Source organism: Cannabis sativa, chromosome 9 (assembly GCF_029168945.1).
Source record: "Cannabis sativa cultivar Pink pepper isolate KNU-18-1 chromosome 9, ASM2916894v1, whole genome shotgun sequence".
Taxonomy (NCBI): Eukaryota; Viridiplantae; Streptophyta; class Magnoliopsida; order Rosales; family Cannabaceae; genus Cannabis; species Cannabis sativa.
The window spans coordinates 43,529,799-43,542,001 of NC_083609.1; the positions used below are offsets into that span (position 1 = coordinate 43,529,799).

The 12,203-nt window shown below is 36.9% G+C and overlaps 1 protein-coding gene across 1 annotated transcript; it reads right to left on the reverse strand.

Moving 5' to 3' along the window:
- Positions 1 to 241: 241 nt before the first annotated feature.
- Positions 242 to 2,678, reverse strand: LOC133031410 (uncharacterized). The gene is made up of 2 exons (XM_061104901.1): positions 2,510 to 2,678; positions 242 to 2,184 (listed from the first exon to the last, which is right to left on the reverse strand). Exons 1-2 carry the CDS (start codon positions 2,676 to 2,678, stop codon positions 242 to 244), a joined length of 2,112 nt encoding a protein of 703 aa, XP_060960884.1.
- Positions 2,679 to 12,203: the final 9,525 nt, after the last annotated feature.

The window sequence follows — 12,203 nt, forward strand, 5'->3', positions numbered from 1 at the left end:
AAAAGGAGCTATTATAACCATCTTGCCCCCGAGCTTTTGATGCAGGAATACTGAACACAGCTTTTTTGACATCTTCCATGGAGTAAGGAGCCAACAGAATCTGGGAGTCCATATCTGTTACACAAGGTCCCTGTGTAATTATCCTGGTAGCCACAGATCGTCTGTTTACTACTTTGCTTCCCAGCAGTGTTTGATAAAACATCAAGAAGGCTTTAGTGATCTCTTCAGGTTCCTCCAGTCTTCAGCCTGTGGCATCACAGATTGACAAGATATTATTACAATTCCTTCTTTCCCTGATGCTTGAGTGAAAAAGAGCTGAGTTTTCGTCCCCTTCCTTTAGCCAACTTATTCGAGATTTTTGCTGCAGAAAAGAGCAGTAATCTTTTCGGATTTTCACATAAAGCTCCCTTATTTCTTTTTCTTGTTTCTGCACATTAACATCAAGCAAATTTTGATGAAGAAGCCCTTGGATGTCCTCTAGATCCTGCTTAGCCTTCCTCTCAGCTGCTTGGATATCAGAGTAATGCTCTCTATTGAGATCCCTGAAGAAGTTCTTCAAGATTTTCAACTTTGAGACTACTTGGAACATTTTTGAACCACTTATCTTCCCTTCCCATATTTTCTTGACTTCCGTATGATAGCTGGGATGAGAGGACCACATACGAAAGTATTTAAATGGCTTCTTTCCAACCGGGGCAGCCGGGTATATATTCAACACAACTGGAGTATGGTCAAAAGTTCCCTCATTAAGAAAGAGAGCTTCAGCTCTTGTGAAAAAATCTAACCAAGCTTGATTAGCTAGCACTCGATCAATCTTGTAGTAGATTCTATCACTTGCTTGTTGCTTATTACTCCAAGTAAAAAAACAGTCGCTGCTCTTAATGTATGAGATTTGACAGTCATTAACACACTCTAAGAAGGCCGTGGAGGTGCTAATTCTTGCCTTGTCTCCTATTCTTTCATCTTTAGAGAGTATGTCGTTAAAATCCCCAAGTATAAGCCATGGCTCCTGACTAGAGACACTTCGTAGATCATTCCATAGGACTTTTCTCCCATTTTCATCATTAAAACCATAAACAAAGGTAATAAAGAACTTATACCTATTGTTTAAAGTCTCAATGTGAGAATGTATCATTTGACTAGTACATTTAATGATAGTGATATTAAAAAGCAAATGATTCCAAGCCATTATTATTCTTCCACCTTTGTGCCACGCTAAATTTGTTGTAAAACACCACCCTTGAAACATTCTTTGGTATAAGTCTCCAAGTTTTGAAGACTTAACTCTCGTCTCGAGGAGACCAACTAAATCAGCCTTTTGTAGAGCAATAAATTGCTTGACATTCAGTTGTTTTTGCTGGCTATTGATTCCCCGGACGTTCCAACTAATGACTTTATCCATGAACAAGAGAGGGTCCTCCCCCCCCTCTTGTATTTCCTCTTTACTGCCTGCTGTAGCGTCTCCCACTGCTGTGAAACTAGCAGGAACTGCTGCTGCCATAACCCCTTTATCTGCTGCAATAAGGACTATAAAAACATTGGTCATCTCGGTTTGTAAAGGGGGTTCTTTCTCTTTTAGTTTCCATCCATTCCGGACTTGGATAAATTCTTTCTCAGGCCCTCTTTTAACCACCCACTCTTGTGTCTTTCCTTCTCTCTTCCTGCAGTCAATTGTCTCGTGCCCCATACCCTTGCAATTTTTACAAAGAATCGGCTTCCATTCATAATTGACCTTAGCTGGTACAGTATTCCCAAACTCATTCTCAAAGTAAATGGTGTCGGGAAACTCTTGATGGATAGACACTTCAATAAGAACCCGAGGATAACTAAGTTTATCTCGTTCCTTTGTGACAGCATCAACCATTAATGGTTCCCCAATCTGCCCAACAATTTTGAACAAGGACTTTTCCCCCCAATATTTCAACTCTAAATCATCCATTGTTATCCAAACCGGCACCCTACTCACATCTTCCTTTTTGAAATCAACATTTGGATCCCAAGCTTTCATTATAACTGGCCTCTTATTGAAAAATATATACCCCCCATTCAACACTACATCTCTATCAACCACATCATGAAATCTGATTAAGAAAATTCCATAAGAGAGCATTCCAACCTTATCTATTTTATCCTTCCACAATCGTCTCACAAAACCATCAATCACATTTAAGGGAGGATTAGCACCTAGTATATAGCATACAAGAGATGAGTTCCAGAATTCACCTCCTCATGAATATCATCTAGAGTATCTTCACCTGACTGGTATTGTTGGTATGTTCGAAGGTTGTTGAGAGGTTTCTTACAACATTCCCAGATCGCAGAATTGGGGGAGTTACATGAACTCCTCTTTTCATCTCGTTAGAACACCTACGATTAGCCTCCATGAAGAAATTGAAATCCCGCACAACCTCTTCGTTCTGCAGAATTGTGTTCAAAGAGGTTCTGGGCGATAGAGCCTCCTGAAAACAACCCTACGAAGTCGATTTGGCTTGTGGAGATTTCAGAGTACAATCTTCTTCCTCATCCGAGAAATCTATTGGTTCAATTCCCAAAACCTTATCCATTGACTTAGTTTTCCTTATATCAATGGACGACGAAGGACCTTTTTTCTTCTTTTTCGCATTCGATTTCACAGTCGATTGAAGCTTCCCCTGCATCTTAGACCTTGTTTTAGCCATCGCACCAGCTCAGAGAGAGCTGCAAGAACCGAGAGAGAAGGAGCTAGAATTCATATCCATTTAATCATATAAATATATATGTTACCTCATAAAGTAACCATCTTCATAACATCACGTTGCCTAATCAAGCAAGTCGATGCTTAAATAGGATAATCCTATATTGCATTTCCTAATCACGCGAGCCCGTGCCATAGCCTGACACTCATATATCGCATAACTGCATCACCTAATCACACAAGGCCCGATACTTATCATATGTCACTGACGTCCATATCTACACGTTGCCAGGGGTAATCTCCGAATCAGACAAACTCGTACCTACGCCTAGTACTTATCATATATCATTGACGCCTGTACTTACGCCCAGTATGTCGCCAAGAAAATTGCATCACCTAATCAGGTGAGCCTTTACCTACACTCCGTACTCATTATATATCACTGACGTCCGTACTTACGCCTAGTACTTTGCCAAGAAAATCGCATCACCTAATCAGGTGAGCCTGTACATCACATGCATAATATCATAACATTATCGTTGCTCAACCAATCAATCTTTTCATTATATAACAATATTAACTATGTCTCAATATTAATCAATTCATAACGATACTAATTGTATTACATACAACGTACTATGCAATACAATATACTTTTCTTACCTTTAATCCATATTCATACATTTCGGCCAACCCAAGTGGAGAACTATCGCTGATGATCTTGGCCCTATGTCACAACAATAGTAAACCAATAAGTATTTAACCCAAAACACTACTTAATATTCATATAAGATAATCTAGGATTTGCTACCAAACCCAGTAGTATAAATACACTAAAATAAAACTTATATTTTTGCTATAAAACATACGTACCATATTGTAGAGCTCATTCCAAGCTTCGAAACGGTATATAGAATGTCCAAAACGGAAACCCAAGTCAAAAGTTATGACAAAAATACGATTTCTGATCTCTTAGGAATTTTTAAAAACTATAAAACTCGAAAATCCTAATTTTTGCACTCACCGAAACACTATAAAAACTTATCCAAATCACTCAAAACTTCACAGGGCGCATATATTCCATAAATATTACCATCCTTACGTAACAGAAATAAAAATCGAGCCCGTAAATGAAAAACGCCATTAACGTTCGGACTAAGCTTTCAAAAGTTTAAAACTAGATTTCTAACTCAAAATCACCTCAAATTCAACAAGTAAACATCAGAACTAGTCCCATGACTACCCGAGAATAATCCTATAAGGTCAAAACCTTAATAACTATTCTAATTCACAAAACCCCTATACGAAACCAATTGTTTTTAAACTTAAAACGAAATTAAACCATAACTTAAGCTTTCCCTTTTCAAAGATTTGCTATCCTGCTGCTACTGGAGCCTAGATCACTAGGTTTCAGGTTGAAAATCGAAGAAAATGAATATAGGAAGATAAAGTTTTGTCGAAGGGAAAGAATAAGGGTTTCGTTGTTTGTTCTGTTTCACTGATAACTTAATATATCTATATATATATAAATTAACTTAACGTTAACTTATATATATAAATAGTATTATAATAATGTATTAATAAAAATTTTATTATTAATAGTTATTTTATTATTTCTTAGCCATTAAAAAACTTCTACTTCTAGGGTATTTGGCCAACTCCGAGTACCCCAAAATATCCCAGTATTTTTAAAATCAACTTATCCCAATAATTTATCAATATTTCTAACTAAAACCGTTGTGACATTTTTGACCCCCAATCGGGTCTCCAGGGTCGCCGAACCTGAAAATATTTTTATTTCACAAATAACTCATATTATATCCACGTATTTCAAATAAATCTCCGTAATTAACAAATTACACTTATATATCCACTTATCGAGTCTTCAGGGTCCCGAAACCTGAAAATATTTTTATTCCACATATAGCTCATATTACATTCACACATGCTATATAAATCTCCGTAATTTACAAATTATGCTTATTTACTCACTTATAGCAAAATAAAAATTTTATGCTGAAATAAATTAGTAAGATCATAATCCCACTTATTATCTAATTAACCCACAATATAAATATAAACCCTAATTATTTACCATTAGACTTATCGGGGTATTACAATTTGGCGAGCACAGAATGAATTTGTTTGGCAAAAGAAGAGTTGGTATGCATCAAATATTGTTGCATCAGCTAGAAACATGCTTGATCAGTATAAATTTGATCAAGGAGGGAAGGGTCTTTCATTGTCTCCGATGCATGAAGGGGGGCAAAATCTTGAGCGTCGGATTGCACCTAAGTTAAACAAGATCAAAGTTAATGTTGATTGGGCTTTATTTAAATAAGTGGGGCACATTGACATGGGTTGTGTAGCTCGGAATCATTATGGTGCTATGGTAGAAGCATTCAAAAAGGGGAAGATTAATTGTGTTCAACCCGAAATTGCTAAGATAATAGGCATTAAAGAAGCTTTGAGTTAGATTGCAACTCATTCATGGGATAGAGTCATGTTGGAAACAGATAGCTTGCTGTGTGTCCAAGCGATTCAAAGAGGTATTTTTATGCCTTCACAGTTTTGTCTTATTGTTCAAGATGTTCGAAATTTTTTTTTGGCTTTATCTTTTGTTGATTTGTGTTTTGTAAAACGATCTGCAAATAAGTTGGCTCATTGCTTGGCAAGAGACTCTTATTTCTCTACAGGTCGTGTGCTTCAGCTGGAGGACTGTTCCTCTGAAGTGCGTTCTATTGCTTTGAATGAATTTATTAATTAATAAATCTTATGATTTTTATTAAAAAAAAAAATAGTTAATTAATTAGATAAGTAGATTTTTTTTCTTTAAAAAAATCGTTCAAAGTAGTTTGTTTTAGTAAAAATAGTAGATTTTTATTTTCATTTTTTTAAAAAAAATTAGAAAACGTGATAGATAGATTTGGAGTAATATCTTTCTTATTATTAATAAGTAATAATAAATAAATAAATAAATTTTTATCAACCTAATAGAAAATAAAAAAAAAATTAAAGAGAGAACAATAATAATAAATACATATTTATAGACTTAATAAAATATTATAAAATGAGATAACTAAGGATAGAATATATTGAGGTATTTTGAGTAATTTTAAAGCGCCACATCACTACCTCATATCTCTCCTTTATATCTATTCTATATAAAGTGTGGTTATGTAACAGAATTCTTGGTTTAACGAAGTTTTTTAGTTTCTACGTTAACTTTAACAGAATATCACTATTACTTAATAGAATATTCTTTATTAATTTTATAATATTATTATATGTATTTAAAAATTAAAATTATTTAGATATTTTATATAAAAAAAATCTATATATATATAAAGGAGAGATATGAGGCAGTAACGTGACACTTTAAAATTACTCCCAATACTTCTATTTATTCTCTCCTTAATTCTTTATTTTTTAAAAATTTTATTAGAATAATATCATTTAAAATACATCTATTAATTTTAACTTTAATTTTTTATTTATTTATTCACTCTTAATTCTGTATTTTTTTTTTAATTTTATTAAGTTTATAAATATTTTTTTGATTAATTAATTAAAAAAATCTATATATCTATTTATCAAACTAAGCTACGTATCATAATAAAAAATAGTTAATATTCAAATTCAAATCGCCTCACGAAAAATGACTACATTACCTATTATATATAGATAGATAGATTAATATTATTTTTATTTTCTATACTATTAAAATAATTATTGTTATATTCGAAATTCGATTAGAGGACACGTGTCAAGATAAAGGGAATGTGAATTGATGCGATAACTTTTTATGGAATAACTCATTAATTACTTAAGTATCAGAGTATATTTGTAACCCGCTGACTGTAAGGTCTTAGGCGAGGAATCAATGTACAAATTGGCACTTAGTGTATTAGCGAGAAACCATATGGCACTAAATATGAATAGCGAGGTACCGGAGAAAGCGACACGTATCAACCATGAAAATCCTTAGCATGTAATGAATAAACTAAGTATAAAAGTCAGATCGGCTCAAGAACAAGTAAGCGAGGTGACCGTCTCGCTATGGGAAGGTTCCGTGTAACTTCATCCACTTAACGTCAGTAAGGCTTACAACTCTGGCGAGTTAGAAGTTAACATCAGCGAGGCTTACAACTCTGGCGGGTCGGAAGCTAACATTCAAATGAGCCTCAAGAACTCTTTGTAAATAATAACCGTGATCGTCACAAGACATGCATTATTGACCTCGGAAGGAAAAATGGCCCTAGCTCGGTATTGAGATCATTGGAACCAAGCTTCTGTTGAGACATCTCTAGACACAACCATTAAAGACGTGTTTAATTCACGATCATTTTGACTCAGTAAAAGCGGGAAAATCACAGCTATACGATTTTCAAATCATAAACTGCATTTACACTACATGATATGTAATTCAAATCCCTTGATTTTAGGGATGATTGTTGTAAACAAATTCTGGTCAACTTTTTAATTAACTGCCCACTATGTAATTATAAATAATGGCATACAAGCTCAAAAAAAGGGACGAAAAGAATCTTATACAAGAGAGGCCCTAAAAAAAAGAAACACAATTAGAAATCTGAATAAGATTGACTCGTGGACTATGTAGAATTTTAACTGCAAAACTACGTAAAAAACCCTGTGTTCATATATTATTTTTCTATAGCTTTTATTTTATCCTGTGTAGAATTATTATCGCGAGCCTCGAATTCAGTTAACGAAAATTTGCGTTAACAGTTTGGTGCTTTCATTGAGAGCCTCTGTGAAAAAGCTCAGAAAAAACCCTCCCTTATTTAAAAAAAAAACCTCCTTCATGGCTGAAAATCCAGAAAATGGTAACACCCCACATGAGGAAACCAAAAATCGTTCTGGGAAAGAGCCCATGGGCTCTAGAAGACCTACCAAACCACAGTCCAGAAGGACCACTCGTTCCAGGAGGGTTCAACCCGAGGGTGGTCCCAGCACACAGATCACACGTTCCTAGAGAACTCGACTCGACGTTGGTCTTAGTGCGCAGACAACACGCTCGAGGAGAACTCAGCGTGGGAATGGTCAGAATCCTGGGACGAAGGATGAAGAGCTCAATCGTTGAGGTGCCCAATCTGTGGGAGAAAGAACTTATGAAACAGAAAGCCGCTGCCTGAGACGACGTCTGGAAGAGGCACAACGTCGAAAAGCTAAGTTAGAACGTGAGGCAGTCTCGGCCAGGGCGACACAGGGAACGAATACCCTAAATCAACCTGAACATGGAGTGAGAAGACCACGAGGCAAACCTCGTGGCTCACGAACCAAGAGACAGAAGAAGACCCGGGAAGAACAACCTAGGGAAAATGAGACACCTCCTGAAAATCAAGAGGAACAGCCAGATGGGAGACAACCAAAAATTGATGAACGAGAAATCCCTAATGAAAATGAGGATGATTGTGGGACTCAACTGGGAGAACGGAGATCACCTGCTAGAAATCACCAACGTTCTTCCCAAACACATTGAGCGAGGACTAGTACATACCCTGGTGGGGGAAATGCGATATATCGCTCTCGAGAGGAAGGAACAGAGCCTGAAGAAGCAAGTGTGACTTTAAGGTGATCCACAACCCATAGTCGATCAAATCAATGAGAAAAGGGTACTCAATGAGCTAATGATTGAGAAATTATGGGAACCAGTAAATCCGCAAGCCACTCAAAGACAAAGTCTATGAGTAGGACGCGATCTATGAGTAAGGCAAGATCTGACAGCAATTACTCCCAACCAGATCTGCGAGAGCACTTGAATTGAAAGATTCCTGACCTTCGCCAAAAGCTTGGTCCAAAGCAAGAGGATCCAATCCAATTGCGGATAAACGAATTGGAGGACAAGTTCAGGAGATATCAAGTGGGGGAATTAGGGAAACTATCTAGATACGACTCTGACGAGGACCTTGAGCTGTATTACCCAGATATTATGAATACCCCTTTTCCTCGTGGATTCAAAAACCCGCATGTCCCGTCCTATGATGGAACCACAGATCCAATCTCGCATTTGAATAACTTTAACAAAATAATGCGAGCGAGTAATGTGAAGGACAATTTACACTGTATTTTGTTCCCCACCTTACTTGTTGGAGCAGCGAGTAGCTGGTTTAACAAGTTTACTCATTATTCAATAAGTTCCTGGGAGCAACTGTTCAGGGATTTCAAAAAGTAATTTCAGGCTGCTAGGGATAGGCAACCCGAAGCGGCCTCACTAACCAATATAAAGCAGCAGCCTAACAAGACACTCAAGGCTTAATTAAGTCGTTTTAGCACGGCTGCGGCCAGGGTTAGAAATTTGGATGGTAGCACGCAACTTACAACCCTTCAGGCGGGGATCTCTACTGATCCATTGACCACAGGGGGTGAGTTGTGGGATGCCTTACAAGGATGTCCAGTGAGAAGCATCACTGAGTTCAATGAAAGGCCTCAGGTATTTGTTTGGAAAGAAGAAGCCCAAAAGGAAATGAATCTATTGAAAACAAGCTTGGGAGGCAAACCTAGAAATATTTCAACAAGTTCAGTTTCCACGAGAATTGATAACTCCGGGGCTTCTGGTTCGAAGAGAAAGGACGGAGTTAAGGAACCGCCAAAGGATAAAAAGAAACAGAAAAAGCATGACAAATATATGTCATTGTATACTATATATATCGAGTTAAATGAAACTCGAGAAAATATTTACCTCGCACATGAGCAGAAGGTGGCCTTCAGCAAGCCCGAGCCTATGAGGAATTCGAGAAGCAAAAGAGATCTTAACAAATATTGTAAATTCCATAAGGATATTGGGAATACGATCGATGAATGTCGCCAATTGAAAGATGAGATAGAAAGTCTCATCGCTCGAGGCCTTTTTAAACAGTATGTGAAAAGATAGGGCTAGGGTTACAACCAACCCCCTCTACCTAACAACCCAAATAACTAGGGGTTACAACCTATTCCTGTGGAAGGAGAGGACATCCTGGTTATTTTCGGAGGGCCAAATATTGCAGGGGAAAGCAATAATGCCAAGAAAAGATATGTGAAAGAAATAAAGAACAAGCAATTAGCCTTTGCCCCAGAACCTTCTAAGAAGGTGAAAATCGAGGAACCTCCCATTGTATTCACGGAGGAAGATGAGAAAAATGTGAGGTATCCTCACATCTATCCGTTGGTGATAACCATTCAAATCTCCAATAAGAGAATCAAGAGAGTGTTAATAGACAATGGGAGCTCGGTAAATATCCTTTATAAGGAGACCCTAAAGAAAATAGAGCTCGAAAAAGCCAAATTAAGGCCTTGTATGGTGAATCTTTGCGGATTCACCAGAGAAAGCATTGTCAATCTTGGCATAATGGAGCGCACATTAACCTTAGGCGAGACACCTTTCTCTGCCACTGTTATGCAAGACTTCTTAGTTGTTCACCTGCCATAAGCTTATAACATACTTGTAACGCCCTAAATAATTAGGCACGCTACCCAAGATACTTAGGAAACCCTAATCCCCTAAACGGAGTTACTAATAAAAAAATTAGCGCAAAAATTATACTTTAATCATAAACGGAATGAAAATAAAACTTGTAATAATTTAAACTTTACAAACTAAAAGTTACAAAAGTCGGGATCCCAAAATTATTTACAAAATACTATCACAAGTCCTTTTCCTTTAGCCGACCTAAGCGGGAAAATAGAGTCTCAAAATACATCACTGGTAGACCCCCAACCCGCTTGGTCTAGTGTGGCCCAAACATGTACATTCTCTGTCCAGCTCCTACACTCATCGCTGACCAAACACAACTTTACCCTTTCCTGCACTGTAGAGCACCCATGAGCCAAGCCTTGCAAGACAGTATAAAATATCAATATCATGCTTATCATACTATAAAAACAATAATGCCATTCACATATGCATGTGTGACACAGACCTGCATGTTGCGCTCACATGCCTATTTATGTCTACGTGGCGTAGACCTACGTGTTGCGCTCACACGTCTATTTATGTCTATGTGCGTAGACCTACGTGTTGCTCTCACACGTCTAAATACAATAAGGCCTTAGAATGGTTCATCTCGGTTCTGATTACCGAGTCTAACCTGGTAATGCCTTGACCGCATAACCCTTGAATCTCAATACACTTAGCATGGCATAGCATTTACACAACTCATATCACTAGGGTAATAACCCTAGGCTCTTAAACCGCTCATGTTAAGGTAATCACTCTAATCCCAGTTATCATTTACTCATATATATTATTTCCAATATAGGTGCCACCATGCATAACTCTATGTGCTAACTACTGTCTGACCTGATGTCCCACAATTAAAGAGATTCCAAATCCCTGGGTGCTCTTGACCAGATGCCGGTAATCCTAGTCACAAATTCTGGGATTTTCACACATAGGGTTAACCCCTGATTTCATATTCATAAAATGTATTCATGGCATTTAAAATTCAGATAATTACATAGATCTCGGAATGAGCTTTCCAACGATATATAGAACTCCCAAATCGGAGTTCGGAATAAAAAGTTATGCACTTTAAAAGTTTGAACTCAAATCTGCCCAAAAATTCCATGGCGGGCCGCGACATGCAAAAGCCATGCCATGACACTTGGGACCAACTCCCAGTTCCAGAAAGGAGGCGCACCGTGGCATTCAAAATACCATGCCGCGACACCCGAATTCAAAACCCAAAAACCAGCAGCAAAAACACGAGAATCAACCCCCAAAACTGAACTAAACCATCCCAAATCACAACCAAACTTTCAAATCATCAAGTAGGGTTGCTAACAAATATTAGACGGTCAAAATAACATATTTCATGTATCAATTCCAGTAGTTAACCTCTAAAATCAGATTACTCAACAAGCATGAAATCAAGATCAAAATTAACAAAACTCAAGCTTTTAAACTAGAACTTCAAAACCATATATCTCAATTAATTTTCAGCAGCAACATACCAAAAATAACATGGCTTCCAACCTAGAGAATGCCCTAAAATTCCATCCAAAGATCAACAACATAACTCATAACAAGATCATGTAATTTACACTTTAATCTATCAATATCAACACCATTTTTCCATACATGCATAAACAAGAACATCTCAATAATATCATGCTTTTTCCACAATCATAACCAGCAAGAATTCCATTAAATTCAGTAGAGAAACAACCTCAACTTTAATCCAAAAGCAAGCTTAAGATTCCACAAACACAAAGCTTCAAATCCAAGCCTAACCAAGCAATTCTTCAAGATTTTCCCCAATTTAGAAAATAGGTTTAAAGAGAGAGAGAGGGGTTCGGGTTTGGGAAAACAAAACCAGAAAAATATCATTCCTTTTTCCTCAAAATTCATTTCTTTTATTGAATGTAAATCAAGGGTTAAAATGACCAATTTGCCCCTATGGCTAAAATGCACATCTACACACAACCAAGGTTATTTAGGTCAATTCACACACACATAAATCCAATTAATTTTCAGATTAATCATTATCAAATAAAATTCCAATATTCTAATCCAAAATGCATTTCG

Coding starts and splice junctions, on each gene's coding strand:
- LOC133031410 (XM_061104901.1), bottom strand. CDS start 2,678: ATGGCTAAAACAAGGTCTAAGATGCAGGGGAAGCTTCAATCGACTGTG. Junction 2,185..2,509: donor CTCGGATGAGGAAGAAGATT/GTACTCTGAAAT, acceptor GCTATATACTAG/GTGCTAATCCTCCCTTAAAT.